Source organism: Pectinophora gossypiella, chromosome 8 (genome assembly GCF_024362695.1).
Source record: "Pectinophora gossypiella chromosome 8, ilPecGoss1.1, whole genome shotgun sequence".
NCBI lineage: Eukaryota > Metazoa > Arthropoda > Insecta > Lepidoptera > Gelechiidae > Pectinophora > Pectinophora gossypiella.
The window spans coordinates 981,519-999,684 of NC_065411.1; the positions used below are offsets into that span (position 1 = coordinate 981,519).

At 40.2% G+C, this 18,166-nt stretch overlaps 2 protein-coding genes across 2 annotated transcripts; both read left to right on the forward strand.

Annotated features, from left to right (window-relative positions):
* The first annotated feature begins 7,423 nt into the window (after positions 1–7,423).
* LOC126368639 (peptidyl-tRNA hydrolase ICT1, mitochondrial) lies at positions 7,424–9,184 on the forward strand. The gene is made up of 5 exons (XM_050012713.1): positions 7,424–7,650; positions 7,731–7,832; positions 8,141–8,224; positions 8,447–8,616; positions 8,896–9,184. Exons 1-5 carry the CDS (start codon positions 7,495–7,497, stop codon positions 8,987–8,989), a joined length of 606 nt encoding a protein of 201 aa, XP_049868670.1. The 5' UTR covers positions 7,424–7,494; the 3' UTR covers positions 8,990–9,184.
* A 651-nt stretch (positions 9,185–9,835) lies between these two features.
* On the forward strand, positions 9,836–15,835 carry LOC126368645 (clusterin-associated protein 1). The gene is made up of 10 exons (XM_050012718.1): positions 9,836–9,996; positions 10,389–10,585; positions 11,084–11,254; positions 11,536–11,631; positions 12,355–12,572; positions 13,084–13,216; positions 13,846–14,023; positions 14,419–14,547; positions 14,965–15,069; positions 15,439–15,835. Exons 1-10 carry the CDS (start codon positions 9,975–9,977, stop codon positions 15,561–15,563), a joined length of 1,374 nt encoding a protein of 457 aa, XP_049868675.1. The 5' UTR covers positions 9,836–9,974; the 3' UTR covers positions 15,564–15,835.
* The last annotated feature ends 2,331 nt before the right edge of the window (positions 15,836–18,166 follow it).

Here is an 18,166-nt window from a genome sequence, read left to right on the forward strand (position 1 = left end):
GAATGCTGTCGACTCCTTCTACCAACCTTCATGAATCGATGAAATATACAGTTTTCAACGAGTTGCCACTCAAAGTAAATACAATTGCATCATTTTCACCCGCAAGTAGTAAGTTTGGCCTAAGAATGCTGTCGACTCCTTCCACCAACCTTCATGAATCGATCAAATATACAGTTTTCTAAGAGTTGCCACTCAAAGTCAATACATTTGCATTAATTTTACCCCTAAGTAGTAAGTTTGGCTTAAGTATGCTGTCGACTCCTTCCACCAACCTTCATGAATCGATGAAGTACACAGTTTTCTACGAGTTGCCACTCAAAGTAAATACAATTGCATCATTTTCACCCGCAAGTAGTAAGTTTGGCCTAAGAATGCTGTCGACTCCTTCCACCAACCTTCATGAATCGATGAAATATACAGTTTTCTACGAGTTGCCACTCAAAGTAAATACAAATGCATCATTTTCACCCGCAAGTAGTAAGTTTGGCCTAAGAATGCTGTCGACTCCTTCCACCAACCTTCATGAATCGATCAAATATACAGTTTTCTAAGAGTTGCCACTCAAAGTCAATACATTTGCATTAATTTTACCCCTAAGTAGTAAGTTTGGCTTAAGTATGCTGTCGACTCCTTCTACCAACCTTCATGAATCGATGAAATATACAGTTTTCTACGAGTTGCCACTCAAAGTAAATACAATTGCATCATTTTCACCCGCAAGTAGTAAGTTTGGCCTAAGAATGCTGTCGACTCCTTCCACCAACCTTCATGAATCGATCAAATATACAGTTTTCTAAGAGTTGCCACTCAAAGTCAATACATTTGCATTAATTTTACCCCTAAGTAGTAAGTTTGGCCTAAGTATGCTGTCGACTCCTTCTACCAACCTTCATGAATCGATGAAATATACAGTTTTCTACGAGTTGCCACTCAAAGTAAATACAATTGCATCATTTTCACCCGCAAGTAATAAGTTTGGCCTAAGAATGCTGTCGACTCCTTCCACCAACCTTCATGAATCGATCAAATATACAGTTTTCTGAGAGTTGCCACTCAAAGTCAATACATTTACATTAATTTTACCCCTAAGTAGTAAGTTTGGCCTAAGAATGCTGTCGACTCCTTCCACCAACCTTCATGAATCGATCAAATATACAGTTTTCTAAGAGTTGCCTCTCAAAGTCAATACATTTGCATAATTTTCACCCGCAAGTAGTTAGTTTGGCCTAAGAATGCTGTCGACTCCTTCCACCAACCTTCATGAATCGATCAAATATACAGTTTTCTAAGAGTTGTAACTCAAAGTCAATACATTTGCAATAATTTTACCACTAAGTAGTAAGTTTGGCATAAGAATGCTGTCGACTCCTTCCACCAACCTTCATGAATCGATCAAATATACAGTTTTCTAAGAGTTGCCGCTCAAAGTCAATACATTTACATTAACTTTACCCCTATGTAGTAAGTTTGGCCTAAGAATGCTGTCCACTCCTTCCACCAACCTTCATGAATCGATCAAATATACAGTTTTCTAAGAGTTGCCACTCAAAGTCAATACGTTTGCATCATTTTCACCCGCAAGTAGTAATTTTGGCCTAAGAATGCTGTCGACTGCTTCCACCAACCTTCATGAATCGATCAAATATACAGTTTTCTAAGAGTTGCCACTCAAAATATATACAATTGCAATAAATTTTACCCCTAAATAGTGAGTTTGGCATAAGAATGCTGTCGACTCCTTCCACCAACCTTCATGAATCGATGAAATATACAGTTTTCTACGAGTTGCCACTCAAAGTATATACAATTGCAATAATTTTACCCCTAAATAGTGAGTTTGGCCTAAGAATGCTGTCCACTCCTTCCACCAACCTTCATGAATCGATCAAATATACAGTTTTCTACGAGTTGCCACTCAAAGTCAATACATTTGCATCATTTTCACCCGCAAGTAGTAAGTTTGGCCTAAGAATGCTGTCGACTCCTTCCACCAACCTTCATGAATCGATGAAATATACCGTTTTCTAAGAGTTGCCACTCAAAATCAATACATTTGCATCATTTTCACCCGCAAGTAGTAAGAGTTGCCACTCAAAGTCAATACATTTGCATCATTTTTACCCGCAAGTAGTAAGTATCGAGAAATATAATTAATTATCTTGATAATTTCGAACCCTGGTTGTATGTTAACTTAATCCACATACCTACCACATAAAGACCGGCTGTTATGAGTTTTGATTACTTACTGATTTTTACATCTTACATGTATGTACCTATGTATTCATTTAACTAAGATGAGTGGTACCTACCTATATATATTTACACACATACCAATAGCTACAAAATGAAAAAATTAAATATGGTAGGTAGGTACTTCTACTATTTGAGCTACATTCTTCCATTATGACATAAGTTGGGTATTTTGTTTTGATAAAACAATTTAGAATAGATAAACTTGTATTAAGCATAAGTAGTAGCACGGAAAGTTCAATCACCTTTGCATTTTTATTCCTCACATTTCGGCGGCGACGAAATCACTATTAGTTGACAAATAATGCGTAACCATTAATCTATCTATTTTAGGTAGATTATCCGATTGCCCTTTTTCGAATCCTTCATCCATTTTATTGATTGAATAATATTTACTATTATTAGGACGAAAACAACAAAATACTGCGCAAGCTTTTACACCTATAACTGCTGGCGACTTGATATTAAGCGGGCCGTGGCCCGCGCGGCTCATTGACGTCACAAGCGGTCACGTGACTGATATTTTTCAAAACTTTGAGTGACTATAAAATCAAAACTACTAAGTATTTTTGACTACAACAAAAACGAGTGTATTTCTATAGATACAGGCTTTACTGAGACAATATTTCAAGCGATTTGCCATACCTAATAATATTCTTCATTAGTTATTTTTGTTAAGCGTTCATAATAGAATTTAATTATTTAAAAATTGCCAGTTTTTTATTTTTTCCTTTGTATTTATCTAATTACCTATCTGCATACCAAATTTTAACTCTCTAGGTCATCTGGAACTGGGTTAGAGTTTTGATCTATATAGGTCAGTCAGTCAATGATAAAAATGAGGATTTTTGGACATTAATATCTAAATAATCGTTGGAGATAAGTTTATAAAATTTAGAATACATATGTATCTCGCAAGTCTCAATACATGAGCCTTTTATACGTTTATGTGAAATAATTTTGAATTTATGAGGGGGTCAAAAGTGGCTCCAAATGGTTCGTGTAATATTACACACGGTGCGGCTCGCCAGTTCTGTTTCTTGAACTTGGCTTGACACGCTACCGCGTGTCTAGATTTTTTATCCACTGACATTTCACAATCGAGAAACGCATCGACATGTCTTCATTACAGACCAATTACTTAGTAGGCTGTCGCTTAATTGCACGTAAAAAAAAATGTAATCATTTCGGTTAAGAAAACCGTGAAGTATTTCGTATGCAAGCAATATTATTACCACATTCAGACCATATTTTAATTTATTAACTTTCTCCACAATCTTCCGTTTGCTTCTAAAATTGTATTCATTTGAGGTTTCTAAAATAACTATAATAATTATGTATGAAAGTCGTTGCTTACTTCCGTGTACTTACAAACAACGTTAATAATTTAATTTCATAAAAACCCATCTTGTAACAAGATATCTGATGTTTGGAACAGAGTGACAATAAATTAATAATTAACTAGCTGCGCAAAAAGGCGGAGTCGTTAGTGTTTTACAAGAATTATAGGCTAGAACATAATTGATCAGAAATAATCTTAAAATTTACGCAGTCAAGCACCATTTAATCCGATTGGCCGGAATTCGGAAAGCCGCCGTGCGCGTGAATGCCGGTAGCGTGTGCGGGCGCAGCTCGTCTCCGCATTATCATAATTGATGAAAGCAGGAGGATCTGTAACAGCAAGATCTATCAACAGTACAACGTATATACACAGATCAAAATTAACTTGCTGAATTATCGCCTACTGTTTTGGAAACAGAGACGAACTTCTCGTAGTACACAAGAGTGTCTCTCGTAATCTGGTGGTTGGCCATGCAAACCATGTGCGAAACGTTTCGCAAATAGTGGGCTCTGGCAAGCCTACATTATTAGATACCAGCGTCCAGACAGAGCGATCCTGAACACTTGGGCAACCATTCAGAAGATGAGGGAAGGGTTTGGTAAGTTGTACTAATGCATGCTGCTTATTTACTATTCTTATATCTCAATCTTCTCTTAAGAAGACCTCAATTGATTGTGACAATTTGGTCAAAATGTTAAAATCTGCGCATGCCCAGTGAAAACTTCACCAGTCTCGAGAGTCTCGAGCTAGCCGCCGCATCTGATTCATCCAAGTGTACTGTCCAACATGTTTCTGCTGAAAACTTGAGTGTTGTTGTACGAAACACAGCATCTGTCAACCGACACGTCTTGGCAAAAAGCTGTAATTTCGCGACATTGTAACTGGCGCTGGAAAGTGTTACGCGAAAAAGAACTATGCAACCACGCGTGACCGCAGACACGCTCAAACGGTGACATCTGTAACAATGTAATTTATCTTCTTGGCGTGACTTGGTGTCATTGAATATTTGGGAAGTTTCATCCTATATAAACAACACTAGTAACATAACATAAACACATACTGTAAACAGCCCATATACATCCCACTGCTGGGCCAGGCCTCCCCTCAATCAACCGAAGGGGGTATGGAGCATACTACACTTCGCTGCTCCACTGCGGGTAGGTGAAATAACATAATATACGTCAATTTATCTAATCCTGAGCTGAGGTCCGCGCCCAACTGGGCCTCCAACGCTCCCATTTGTCCGGCCAAGTAGTTAAATGCCATCGTATCAAACCTACATGTCAAAAGAAGAACTTTCGCCCTGAGCCGAGGTTCGCGCCCAACTGGGCACCCTCAGGCCTGTTGTCTTAAACGTTGTACCGGGTTAGAGCCTTCAGCGCTCCCCATTTGTCCGGCCAAGTAGTTAATGCCATCTGCGGCAAATCTACAATAAGTCACGTCAAAAAAAAAGAAAAAGCGAACTTTCAATCAGTTGTTATTACGAGGTAGCGTTTTTTAGGAATTCTTGTAGATCAAATGTTGCTTAGATTCATCCATCCAACACGATGTGCATCATGGGATGTTCACGATATCCAGGAATTGTTATTAAGTATTTATTAGGTAAGTACGTACCCGGGAAGTGTATGTCATCGGCATTAATTAGGTAATTCAATTCCTAGTGCGTCCTAAAGCAAAAATATTGAAAACATTACAATGCTGATGATTTTTTAGATAGTGGATAAAATATAAATCTAGTTGAATATCAAGAGCGTTCTGCGTGCGGATGATATCTGTTCATCGGCATATCGGAAATCGGCACGCATTATCACAATATTTCACCGTTCTAATCAATTAGTCGGCGGTTAATTGCGAATAACGATCTGCACCCCGCGCATATCGTTACTCCCGGTGAGACGTAAAAAAATAATTAACGGTTGTTTGCATTATATATTAGCCGAGGTGTCGGGAATCGGTACCTAGTGTGATCATATTTTTTATACCCGCCTGTGCGCTATTATTTACATCTATTGTATTGGAATAAACGCATAGGGTATTTAACACGCGTTTGTTTTCACCACATTCCATTTATCTTAGGTAGGTACCTAATGTATTTTTTCTTGTTTTAATTTATTTTCTAATGTTTGTCCAGGACAAAGGTTGATGCGGTCAACATATTTGTTTTTCATTTCGTTCAACACCTTTGAGGAGTTGTTAGGTAAGGTATTGTAGTAAGTCGTATAATGTAAACAAGTACCTAAGTATTTAATTCTTTAATTCTTTATTGGTGCGATCATGTGTACAAAGGTTCTTAAATTAATTATTAGCACTTACAACATGACACCCCATCGGGGCACTGCAAATTTTCTTTCTTTGATATATCAAAAAATATCAAAAAATAGTCATAGTCTCTCAAATAGAAAGATGTATTAAATTATATTATGTTTTAATAAAATAGGTAGTTAAATATTATATTCTTTACGCTCTAGTTGTTTCAGACATAAAATTGAAGAAAACCGGTAGAAAATAAATTAATTTTGCCTGTAGTAATGCCCGTTAGATTAGCACTCGTTACTTGGTGAGATTAGAGATTGCTTTAATTATTATTATAATTTCACATTAAAGTTTCAAGAAAGTTTCGTCTAGACAGATGGTGGAAATTCACAGTTAGGTACAAATATAAAAGCTGTCAAAATTGTTCAGATATTGCTGTCTAAATATTCTTGTAGAAATGTGAGAGGACGCCGCAGCGCGGAACGGGATCCTAATTAAATTATCTGGAGCGTAACGCGCGCGCGCATTCATAACGAAGATTTTTTCTGGACGGGAATTAAAACTAGTAATTTTTGTTAGTGTAATGAAAGAAGCTGGATTTATGACTTCATTCTTTAAAAGAAAGATGTTAGAATTAAAAGTTATAGTACAATTATTTACTTTCTATTAACATGTTTCTTGTAAGATGTAGATGTTGATCAACACAATAAATAACATAGCGAACAAAAATTCAATTGTGATAAAACGCTGGTAGGTGTGTAATGGCTAAAAAGAAACGTAACATGTGAGTATGCATTAGAAAAGGTAATATTTTATAGAAATATCAACAGAACCACATCTCATATATTTACCTACTTCATAGACTGATCTCACGCGATTCGTAAATAGTATTCAAACAAAAACTCACGTAACGTCGTGGTTGGCACAATAATTTCAGAAGAAACGTTTTATTTGTTATGTACATATAACGGGAAATTTTCCACCTTCTTCCAGAAACGTCTGCCGAATCCAACACTATGTGTAGGTACCCCGTGTTCAGTTCATTGCCTACATCATCCAAAGTTTTCGTATCAAGAATGGCTGGAAGTTGTTTCCTGTTTTCTTGTGCCTTGTGCCCACCCCTTTAGGAATCGAGGGCGTCAGTTCCTGTAGGTACCTCTAATATTATGTCCTATATTAGAGGTACCTACAGGATACTTATAAAATAAATAACAGTTGGTTGTAGAAATTCAGCTAAAGCCGATGTATGAAAGACAAGGACCAAGTATTTGATGAAAGCCGACAACGTTTGTAATGAAAGGAGTTGCTTTATTGCTATTTTGAAGCAAGTTTAGAAGATCTTTTTCCATGTTCTTTGAATATGTGTATATGTCATTTTTTATTACTATATTATATTGAACAGCTAAATTGGTTCTAATTGAGTATAAATATAAATAATAATACAGAATCTAAAAAACACTGATTTTAATTTAGTTGATAAACTTAAAAGAAAATAGGCCAAACCTATAAAAAAAAAAATCCTTTGACAGATGTAAAAATTTTGAGGTTAGAATCGATCTCAAATAAACATTGCGCTTTTCTTAATTCTACAATCTACGTCGTTTAAAAAGTTGATTTTTATTCTATATATAGTTTTACTTTAAATAAAAATGGCGTTCATCCCGTTAAGGATGAATGCGGTGCACAAAATGGTGCAGAACGTTTGTTCCACTACTCTGTTGAAGAGACCGATGGCTTATAAAAGCTCTATATCTTTAGAAACTCTGTACCCAAACAGCTCTTTAAAGCTTACTACACCAACATTCGTAAGTATCAAAATAACTATATCGTAATTTCCAAAGATTTTGAAACAAAAATAACATAATTTATTGTGTTACACTTTCAGAGCTCGGATAGCAAAGAGAAGTTTTCTGGATTCATCCCCATGGATAAACTGGATATCACTTACAGTGCTAGTTCAGGACCGGGTGGGCAGAATGTTAATAAGGTAATGTACCTATTTAAAAGTAGCTTGGAGAATGCTACATCTACAAGAGTGTGGCTCTTAAATTAGTAGTAGTGACCTATTTGAAAAAATATATATGCTTAAGTCATCATGGGGGAGGCCTATGCCCAGCAGTGGGCGTCGTACGGCTGATGATGATGAAGTCATCATGATCTGTTTAAAAAATCAGTGCTGCTATAAACAGTGTGTGAACACAAAACACTGAATTTGACCCTCTCCATGCTTTCATTTAAAAAGCACAAACAATAACACTACATAATAAAAAAAAACCACTGTATTTGGTCTTTCAGGTTCATACTAAGGTAGACTTGAGGTTCAAAGTGGATGAAGCTGACTGGATACACCCCGACATCCGAGCAAAAATGATGGAGCTGGTATGATGGATTCATTCTTTGTGACTATTAACTATTTTATTCATGACAAATAAGACGTAAACATTATATTATCTGCTACAATATAGCATAATATATTATACTTTCATAACTTTACAATTATAATAACATATTTCGTTATGTGTAGTGTGAGACAAATATTTATGGTATTAATGGTACCAAAATTTAAAACATTTGCATCAACTTTTTTCATCTATTCTGTAGTACGGCAACAAGTTGTCAAAGGAGGGCTACTTGATCCTGCGGTCAGACATGACACGCTCCCAGCAGCTCAACCTGGCCGACTGCCTGCAGAAGTTGAGGAACATGATCCGTGATGCCTCCGTCACCAAGCGTCAGCCTGCACCGGAGACCGAGGAGAGAATCCGACAGAGGTGGGCCTCTCAATAATATATTTGTTTTTAGGTGTTATTTCAATGTTGGACTGAAAAAATCAAATACCTTATTCTAATCTGAGTGGTTCATATTTATTGTTTGAAATTATAACCAAACAATAAATAAATAAATATTTTATAAAAAAAACGGTGCTGATAAATAATTATCAAAAAATAAATTTCTGTGTGCCTTAATACAAAGAGCAGAAGGAAGAAATGTGTATGTCCAGAAGTGGATAAGCTTTAGATGATGATTTATGTTTTGTCACCATGTTGCAGACACCTGAAGGCGGCGCGCATGCGCGTGTCGATCAAGCGCGAGGAGTCCGCTCGGCGTGCGATGAAGCGGGCGCCCACAGTCGTCGATTTATGATACTTCTACTAAATTGGGCGTACCAGGCACCTCACAGTGGCTACAGTCTTGTATGAGAAAATATCTATGAATATGGAGACATATTTAGACTGAGCTCACCACTGTCAGGTCCCACTCGTTGTATTTAACTGTTTTGATAGAGAATGATTGATTAGTTTGTAAATAGTTATTAAATAAATATGTTCTATTAAAAAAATATTTTATCCTTTTTTTAGTACGTCCCACTGCTGGGCAGGAAAGCGTATTATTATTCTTACTATTACTAAAAATATTATTTATTTAGTTAATATTGTGAGTTGAGCGTAAGCTCATGATTACTTCTTAAACGCCTGTTGAAAATATCTACGCAATGCTGTTTATGTAATTAATTGCTGTATTACAAGTTATAGGCGCCTAACAGTTAAATACAACATTAAGTCAGTAGCAGTTATTTAGTACTGATCCAATGGAAAATATTGTACTAAATAATTGCTATTGAGTATGCCCAATTTAGTAATTAAAAACACCTACTATGACGATTTAAAGATGTTAAAATAAAAATTATCTATCATAATTACCTTTAAAACTGTAACGTGTTAACTGAACTATAAAATGTATATTTAAAAGTAGAATGATGTAGCTAGATGTAAGTTACTATAATAGAGAAGTACCTACTAATAAACCATGTACTTATTAATTAATAAACCATGCAATTTTAAAATAACTTTAAATCCTATATAACCCAAGGAAAACTGACATTTCAATTTCAATTACAAAAGGGGACTTTATCCTCATAAACAATTTAAAATTGACCCAAAGCTGCAAAGTCTCTCTCGCTCGCTGCAGGAAACATTTTTTATTTTATCTGTGACGCGTCTGTCGCCATGGCAACGACTGACTACAAATATTACGGTTGTCATTGACTTTGTTATTCATGTCAACAAACAGCAACGATTGAGGTTTGGTTACGGTTCATTAATCGGAAAATATTGGTGATTTCGTCACGATGTCCTATCGAGATTTGAGAAGTAAGTATTTTTCCCTTAGTCTCGTCTTACCTACTTGTAGGTTTATTCCTTTCTTCACCTTCCTGGTTCATAAAATGATCATGACTACTGACACTGTAATATACAAGCTTAGATCTACTGTGCTGCTGATGACTCGTGGCTCTGCCTGCCCCGATAGCGTTTGCACGGTGCGAGTCTACTTATGTATCTAAGTTTCGTTATTCTACATGTTGGGAATCGATTAAAAATCTAAGAGAAGGAAATATCAAAAATCTAACTATATTGGTGCCCATTCTGGTGGACACAAACTAAACCAAATTTTAGTTTAACAATTCTCAAACTCGTACCATCTTTCACTTACAATAAATGGAAGAAAGAGATAAAGCTATCGGCACCATTTTCATGATTTACAGATTTCAGCGAAGCAATGCGAGCGCTGGGCTTTCCCCGACCAATATCTTTGGAGAGCTTCAGAATTCCGAACTGGGAGCTGGTGGAGGAGTGTCTGCGGTGGCTGGCGGCGCGGCTGGAGGGGGACGTGGCGCTGCCCGGCGGCCGGGAGACGCTGGAGCAGCGGCTGGCGCTGGTCACACGGGCCACCGCCTTATTTGTGAGTGGCTATATTGCAGGCATGATGGGTATAGGAGTGTCTGCGGTGGCTGACGGTGTCGCTGGGGACGTGGCTCTGCCCGGCACTAGACCTACAGTTTATCATAAAGTAATCAAGATATTCGAATGTTTATTTTTTATTTTAACGTGACTTTATTGTAGACTAGCTGTCTGCCCGCAACTACGTCCTCGTCATGATTCTAACTTTGAAAATTACAAAGTTTCATACAAACTTTCAACCCATTTTTTAATCCCTTCGGGGTTGAAGTCTTCGCAAAATTCCGTCTTAGTGGGCACCAACGACCTAAATGGGACCTTTATAATATGAAATTCGAGACTCTTAGAATATTTTTAGCTTCTGAAATTTCATGATTGATCATCTTCTAAGAAGAAGAAGGAGAGTGCGTGGTAATTAGCTTTTATATAATTATATAGATTTCCTTCGGATGGCATTTCAGTACCTATTCAGATGGAACAACTAAAATACGTTATATTGCAGCACTCGAGGGCGAACTTGAAGCTGAACGGCAAGAAGCTGTACGGCGCGGACGGGTGGGCGGTGCGCGAGCTGCTGAAAGTGGCGACGCTGCTGCGGGCCGCGCTGGAGGCGCCGGCGCCCGACGACGTGGGGGCGGAGCCGTCAGCACACTTGTATGACGTCAGTAGCCGGGTCAGCACTTACTATATACAACATCTTTCTATGAATAAGAATTATGCATTATTAAAGGACGCCACCCACATAGCAATAAATACAATATAGTATTCACTAATAGCAAATCGAAACAGATCAAAAAGAAAAAGTATCTAATAAAGAGTAAAAGAAAAAGAAGAGTAAGAGTATGTAGTGCAATAAAGAGTTTTTGTATTGTATTATATTGTAATATCTTTGAGAAGGCGATTGTTTGTCTTAGCAGATTTACATGCTATATTATGTTTCCCTTATGTTTTCAGTTGGGTGAGATAAAACAGGCGCGGGCGCTGGCCACCGACATTACGGCGCAGGGCGCCTTCCTCTACGACTTGCTGGCCAAGGAGCCTGAGAATAAGGTCATTATCTATTACTACATAACATTGTGAAGAATACGAGATTGTTTCAGCTATAAATCAGACCTGGACGAATCCTGATAGAGTTTAAGAACAAGAACATGGCACACGTTCAGCTGCTTGTCAATTCTAATACGATGGACTAAAGTCATAAGGTTTATCATATTCATGTTACGGTTGTATCAACAGTGGCTGCCAGTTGTCTTTGATTATTTACAGCTCTTTCCGACCACCCCATGTATGTTAAGAACAATACAATGGTTCGCATTCTAAACACCGCAATAATTTAGCATTTCTTACTATGTAGTAAGTACAACTTAGGTAAGTAAATGTTTCAACCAAACTTATCTACCTGTGAAACACGTTTCTATAATATCACTTTGTGATCCCTAGTTTGGTTAGGACATTACAGGCTGATCACCTGATGATGATCCGTGCTTCGGAAGGCACGTTAAGCCGTTGGTCCCGGTTACTACTTACTGATGTAAGTTAGTAGTTGTTACGTGAGTCATGTCAGGGGCCTTTGGCGGCTCAATAGTAACTCTGACACCAGGGTTGATGGGGTTGATAATCCACCTCACAATCCACACGATAGAAGAGAGAGACTGTTTTATAGCAACACCGCAGCCTTGATGAGGTTGGTAATCCACCCCACAACTCACACGATAAAATGAAAAGAAGACCGTAACCTTATATCATTACATATTAACTATCAAACCCATATAGGAGCACCGCGAGCAGGCTCTGTCCCGTCCACTGGACATGTCAGCGATGGAGTCCTGCCTCAGGCGCGCGCTGGACGCCGTCGCCGCCAAGGTGGCCGCGGGCCGCGAACAGATCGACAACGTGGCTGCTAGTGAGGCGGCGCTGGACTCCAAGCTGGAGAGGCGTCGTGCGGAGCTGCAGCGGGCCGAGAAGAGGCTGCATACCGTGCAGAAGATCAAGTAACCCACATGTTTTGTACTTATTATAGACGGAGAAGACTTAGATAGATGTTAGATGGTAGTCTCTTCCGAAGTATCTCCATCACCCTGGAATTCTCTGCCCGCAAACCTGTTTCCTGCGAAGTACAATACAGGCATCTTCAAGGCTAGAGTGAATAGAGACTTCCAGGTAAGCATGTCCCATTCTCGGCCACAGGTGAGATTGTGGTCAAATACTCCTCTATCTTCTATGAAAAAAAAGTTTGAGTGTCTCTGGTAGAAGTCAGGCTAAAAGCAGATGCAATCCTTTTATATCCTAAAAGTCCCAGGTGACCTCTCACTGACCGGAGGGAAAAAGGTCTGCTTTAATATACTGAAGTTGTGTAGGGACTGTATTGTGAGACTCCTGGGCTGGTAGCAGTCTAGATTAGTATTATCCGTTATTATCCGAGACCATCAAGGTTATATTATCTCTAAAATACAAACCATAGCTTCTCGTGTTCAATATTTGACACAAGCTTTTTGGTCGCAGGCCGGCGTACCAGGGCGAGCTGACGGCTTTGGAGACGGAGATAGAGCAGCTGTGGTCTGTGTACGTGCTACGATACCGTTGCGTGGAGGCGCTGAAACACCAGCTCAGCATGCTGGAAAGCGCCCAAGCCGAGGTACTTACATAAAGTATACATTTACAGAGAATGCCGCAATGCTGCAATGCCGTTAGTGGTGCTGTAACTACAGTGACTATGCTAAACTTCAACGATGACTTTGCAGACACCTCGCTTTCTTTTTTTGACGTGACTTATTGTAGATTTGCCGCAGATGCCATTAACTACTTGGCCGGACAAATGGGTAGGTTGCAGGCTCTTGTAGGCTCTCACTCGGTACAACGTTTAACACAACAGGCCTGACGGTGCCCAGTTGGGCGCGAACCTCGGCTCAGGGCGTCGTTTGAGAGGAAAAATATTTGAAAGAATTAATCGACCCTAGTGGGTCTACCGCGCTATTTTTTTTTTTTCAGTTGTCTTCATTGCCCACACACGATTGCATATATGTTAGCGGTACTCCGCTTTCTCTTTCATTGTGGATGGGTGGCACAAAGTTCACCATGTTTAATCTTAACTGTCCGTATTTTTAGCAAGCGACGTGTTTTACCTGTACTGGGCTGGTTTTTCCTTTGCGGGTTGGATGGTCTGACAGGCAGTCGTTTCTACAAAAGCTGGACCTATCAAATCTTCAGCTTAAGTAAGCGGACCCTGTGAAAAACGGGATAACTCTAAGGAAATGTTTCTATTAGGCGGCTGAAGAGCAGCAAGCGGCTATAATGCAGTTGATTCACAAGTACGAGGCGGAGGACGTGCTGGGCAAGCTGAGCGACTCCGACGACAGCGACTCCAGTGATGAGAAGCAGCTGAGTGAGCAGCAGCCGCGCCCCAGCACCCGGCCCAAGACGCGCCTGCGGATCAAGACTGCTGGTAACTACTGCTCATGCCGACTGTCGTTGTTGGAGGACATTAGCAGCTGAAGAACGCATTTTCTTTTACTCCTAGACACTTCTAGACCAGCAAGTAGAAGAAAACAACAGCCGACTATTGCGGCATACTTATAAAGGAAAATCGTATAATGCCTTCAGCTGCCAATTATCCTGGGATTTTTATGACTTCCAGCAACAACATCCGTGAACGGCGATGATGAGTTGGTTATTACATATATAAACTCACACCTATTTTCCACCGGGGTAAGCAGAGACTATGGAATTCAATTTGCTTCAATCCTGACGTAGGTACTTCTCTTGCTTTATGTGTTGGTGCAGTGCATCAGCAATAGCAAGTGTGTCGTGACTGATGTGGTAACGTGTCTGTGGGTGCAGGCGGGCCGGCGGCGGAGGCGCGGCGCGCGTTCGGCAGCATGGCGGGCGCGGCGCGGGACTCGCTGGACGACATCCGCGACGAGGACGACTCGCGCTCCGACTCGGACTTCTCCGACAGACAGATCTACGGTGAGCACCCTGCTTTACGCGACCGAGAGTTATGAAGAAATATAGGATGCGATCAGCTGCTTATCATGTTGGATATGTCGTTAAAACTGTCTGAGGAATTAAGTCCTTTCTGTTAGAAACTTGACAAACGAAATCTCATTGATAACAGCACCCTTAGTATAGCTTAGCATGCTTATGCTTTTATAGGTACTTGAGTAAAGCCAATAAGCCAATACGGTTGTCGCGATTATCTCAACGCATGCGTTACGCGAGCATCATGTTCATGTTACTGCAGCAGGTATAGCTACAAATCTTCTATGACTTGTGATTCTCTCGACACATCGTATTATGAACATGTTGTGTTGGTGTGCGCCAGCTTGTAGTGTAGCATCGTAGAAATAAATCTTTTCTTTCTTTCTTAATATGGCGCGGTGTCAGGCGGCGGCGACAGCGTGTCCTCCCGCTGGTCGCGGCCGCGCCCGCGCCCCGCCACGCGCACACTGGCCGCCGCCGATGACGATGACTTCGCTGACCTCATCGAGGGTAATGAACTCATATCTTTTAATATTACTATAACATATCACATACGTCCCACTGCTGGGCAAAGGCCTCCCCTCAATCATGGGTTTGTGGAGGGGTTTTTTTACGACTAATAGCCGAGACCAACAGCTTAACGTGCCCTCGTCGTTTCTTGCTAAGTGTCCAATCATCTTGCCTCTTCTCTTCTCAATAACTCTCAATATTTGCCTCTTTTCCCTTACTCTTCCAGCACTTCCTCATTAGTAACTCTTTCTGTTCAACTTATTCTTTCCATCCTCCATCCTTATCCTCTAGTAGTCCTAATACTTCGTAATCCATCACCATCAGCTGTAGTAGGAAGTTAATTTCTAATATACATAATGTGCCGTGCAGGCGTGGAGGGTGGCGAGGGTGGTGACTCGCTGGGCAGCTCCTCGGAGAGCGAGCTGCGGCTGACGAGCGCCCGGCCCAGCGCCGCGCCCGGGCGGACCTCCGCGCTCAGCGACAACGAATTCTAGGACCTAGACCACCGGTACCTATCATACTGACATAGATCAGGGGGGTTAAAATGGCAACATCGAAGCAATTCATCTAAGAAAGCAATATTGCTATTCGACATTTGTTTACATTGTGCACTTACTTTTATATGCGTAAATGTCAAATTGCAATATTGCTTTCTTAGATCGTAATTGCTTCGATGTGGCTATTTTAACCTCCTAGATAACTAATATATCATTTATGTAAATATATTGACTGTCGCGTGTAGATTTTTCAAAGGTCATCGAATGCGGCTATGTGTTGGAAATTGACCGTGTATTGACCGTGTATGCATCACCCTTATAAGACCATAGATTAATAACATTACTTTTTATGTAGACATATTGTCTTTGCTCTCAACTGTCATTCCTTCTTCTTTGTTCAATGTCCGTACCAACTAGTCGACTCTTACGCCTATTTTATTTACGTAATTATATCGTGATATATCGTACAAGCAATACTGTAATCTCAAGTGCCAAAAACGTTTATTACACGCAGATCAGCTTCATCAGCATATTTGTGTTTTTATTTCATCAAACCAATCGCCGGTCCACGATTTACCTCGCCACAGGTTATGGGCCCAGCATACCTAGATTGGTTTATGCCCTAACCTTTGTGTGCAGGTTTCAGCGGTGGCTGTTCATCGGAGTGCATTTTGTCGGTGAGCTTGTCGGCGCGCCTTCCCTGCTGGTCGCCGTGCTCCCGTCGTCCTGTTTTTACATGCCTCGTGTGAACTGAGCACGCTTATGTCAAAATGTCAAACAATGAAGATAATGGTAACACGTTGTCGAATGTTCCAGTCGCCTTTGCAGGACAAAATATTGAGAAACTGCGCGGCGTGGAAAATTACCATGTGTGGAAATATCAGATGAAGCTTTTGCTAACTTTGGAGGGCCTATGGAAAACTGTAGAAGGAACGGATACCGACACCACGCGCGACGGTCGTGCTTTGGCCCGCATCGGATTGAGTGTTATGTCCTCATGTCATCAACACGTTCGTGATGCTAATACAGCTAAGGAGGCATGGACTAACCTCGAGAAAATATTTCAGGACAAAGGTCTGTATAGGCGTGTTTTGCTATTGCGTCAGCTACACAGAATTGAATACTGTCAGTTCGGTTCAATGTCTCGCTATATAGAATCTGTAATGAATTTGGTTTGCCAGTTAGCTGACATTGGTAAAGTCATCGAGGACAAAGAAATTGCCGAACTTCTTCTAAGTGGTTTGCCTGAAGAATTTGATGCTTTGGTTTCTAACTTGGAAACTGCCTGCATGACCAATAGTGATTTAAGCAGTGAGATTGTTCGCTCACGGTTACTGCAAGAGGAATCTAGAAAAAGAAAATCTGACAACACGGAGAATGCTGCTTTTTATACAAACAAGAAGAATTATTCATCCAGTACGAGCGGAGTCGTGAAGAAGATTGTGTGTCACTACTGCGGGAAGCAAGGTCACATCAAGAGCAAGTGCTACAAGATGCGACGTGATAAGAAGAGTGATCACAAGCCCGTCAATCACTCACTCCTCGCTACGGGAATGGAGACAACCGCTTTCTTCGTGAAGAGTTGTGACTGGTATATTGATTCCGGTTGTTCCAATCATCTGTGTAACAATAAGGAATTGATGAGCAACTATAAGGAGATCAAAGGGAACAAGATCTTACTAGCAAATAACGAGTCTCTAGCTGCAGAGGGTGTTGGTGAAATCCAATTGGATGATTCATTTGGATCCAAGATTGAAAAGGTATTATTTGTTCCTAACTTGACTACTAATTTACTGTCTGTAAGTAGGCTAACCGAGAAGGGTTTGACTGTGGTGTTCAATAAGAATAGATGTAATATTTATAAAGATTGTAAAGTTCTTGGCAACCCGATTACCTCCGCATCTAGTTTTAATGGTCTTTATAAATGGGATAGGTATAGTCTAGCTGGTACTTCGCAAAAAGTGCACTCAATGTTCTTGTGTGATAGACAAGAAGCAGGTAGTGCTAAGGTCGCTGCCTCTGTGCCGATGTTGCCAATGGAGGTCTGGCACAGGCGCTTGGGGCATTTAGGGGTAAAGGGAATGTGTGCTTTAAAGGACGATCTAGCAACTGGATTGTGTTTTCAGGTTTGTAAAGATGTCAAGTGCGAAACCTGTCTGCTTGGGAAGCAAGCTGCCTTGCCGTTCCCCGCCGACGAGGTTGCACGTGCTACTTGTCCCTTAGAAATAATCCATAGTGATGTCGCTGGCCCTATGCAAGAGGCAAGCTTTGGAGGTGCGAAGTACATGGTGACGTTCACAGATGACTTCACAAGGAAGACGTACGCATATTTGATGAAGAATAAATCGGAGGTAATGCATCATTTTATTACATTTAAAAATGAAGTAGAAAAGCAATTGGGGTTGCATATCAAAATTTTACGTTCCGACAATGGGTCTGAGTACTGTAATAGTAGTTTTGCTGAATTTTTAAGAAAAGAGGGGATCATTCATCAAACTACTGTGCCTTATTGCCCGCAGCAAAATGGTGTGTCTGAGCGATTAAATAGGACGCTTTTGGACAAAGCGAGATGCTTATTAATTGATGCTGGTCTCTGCCCG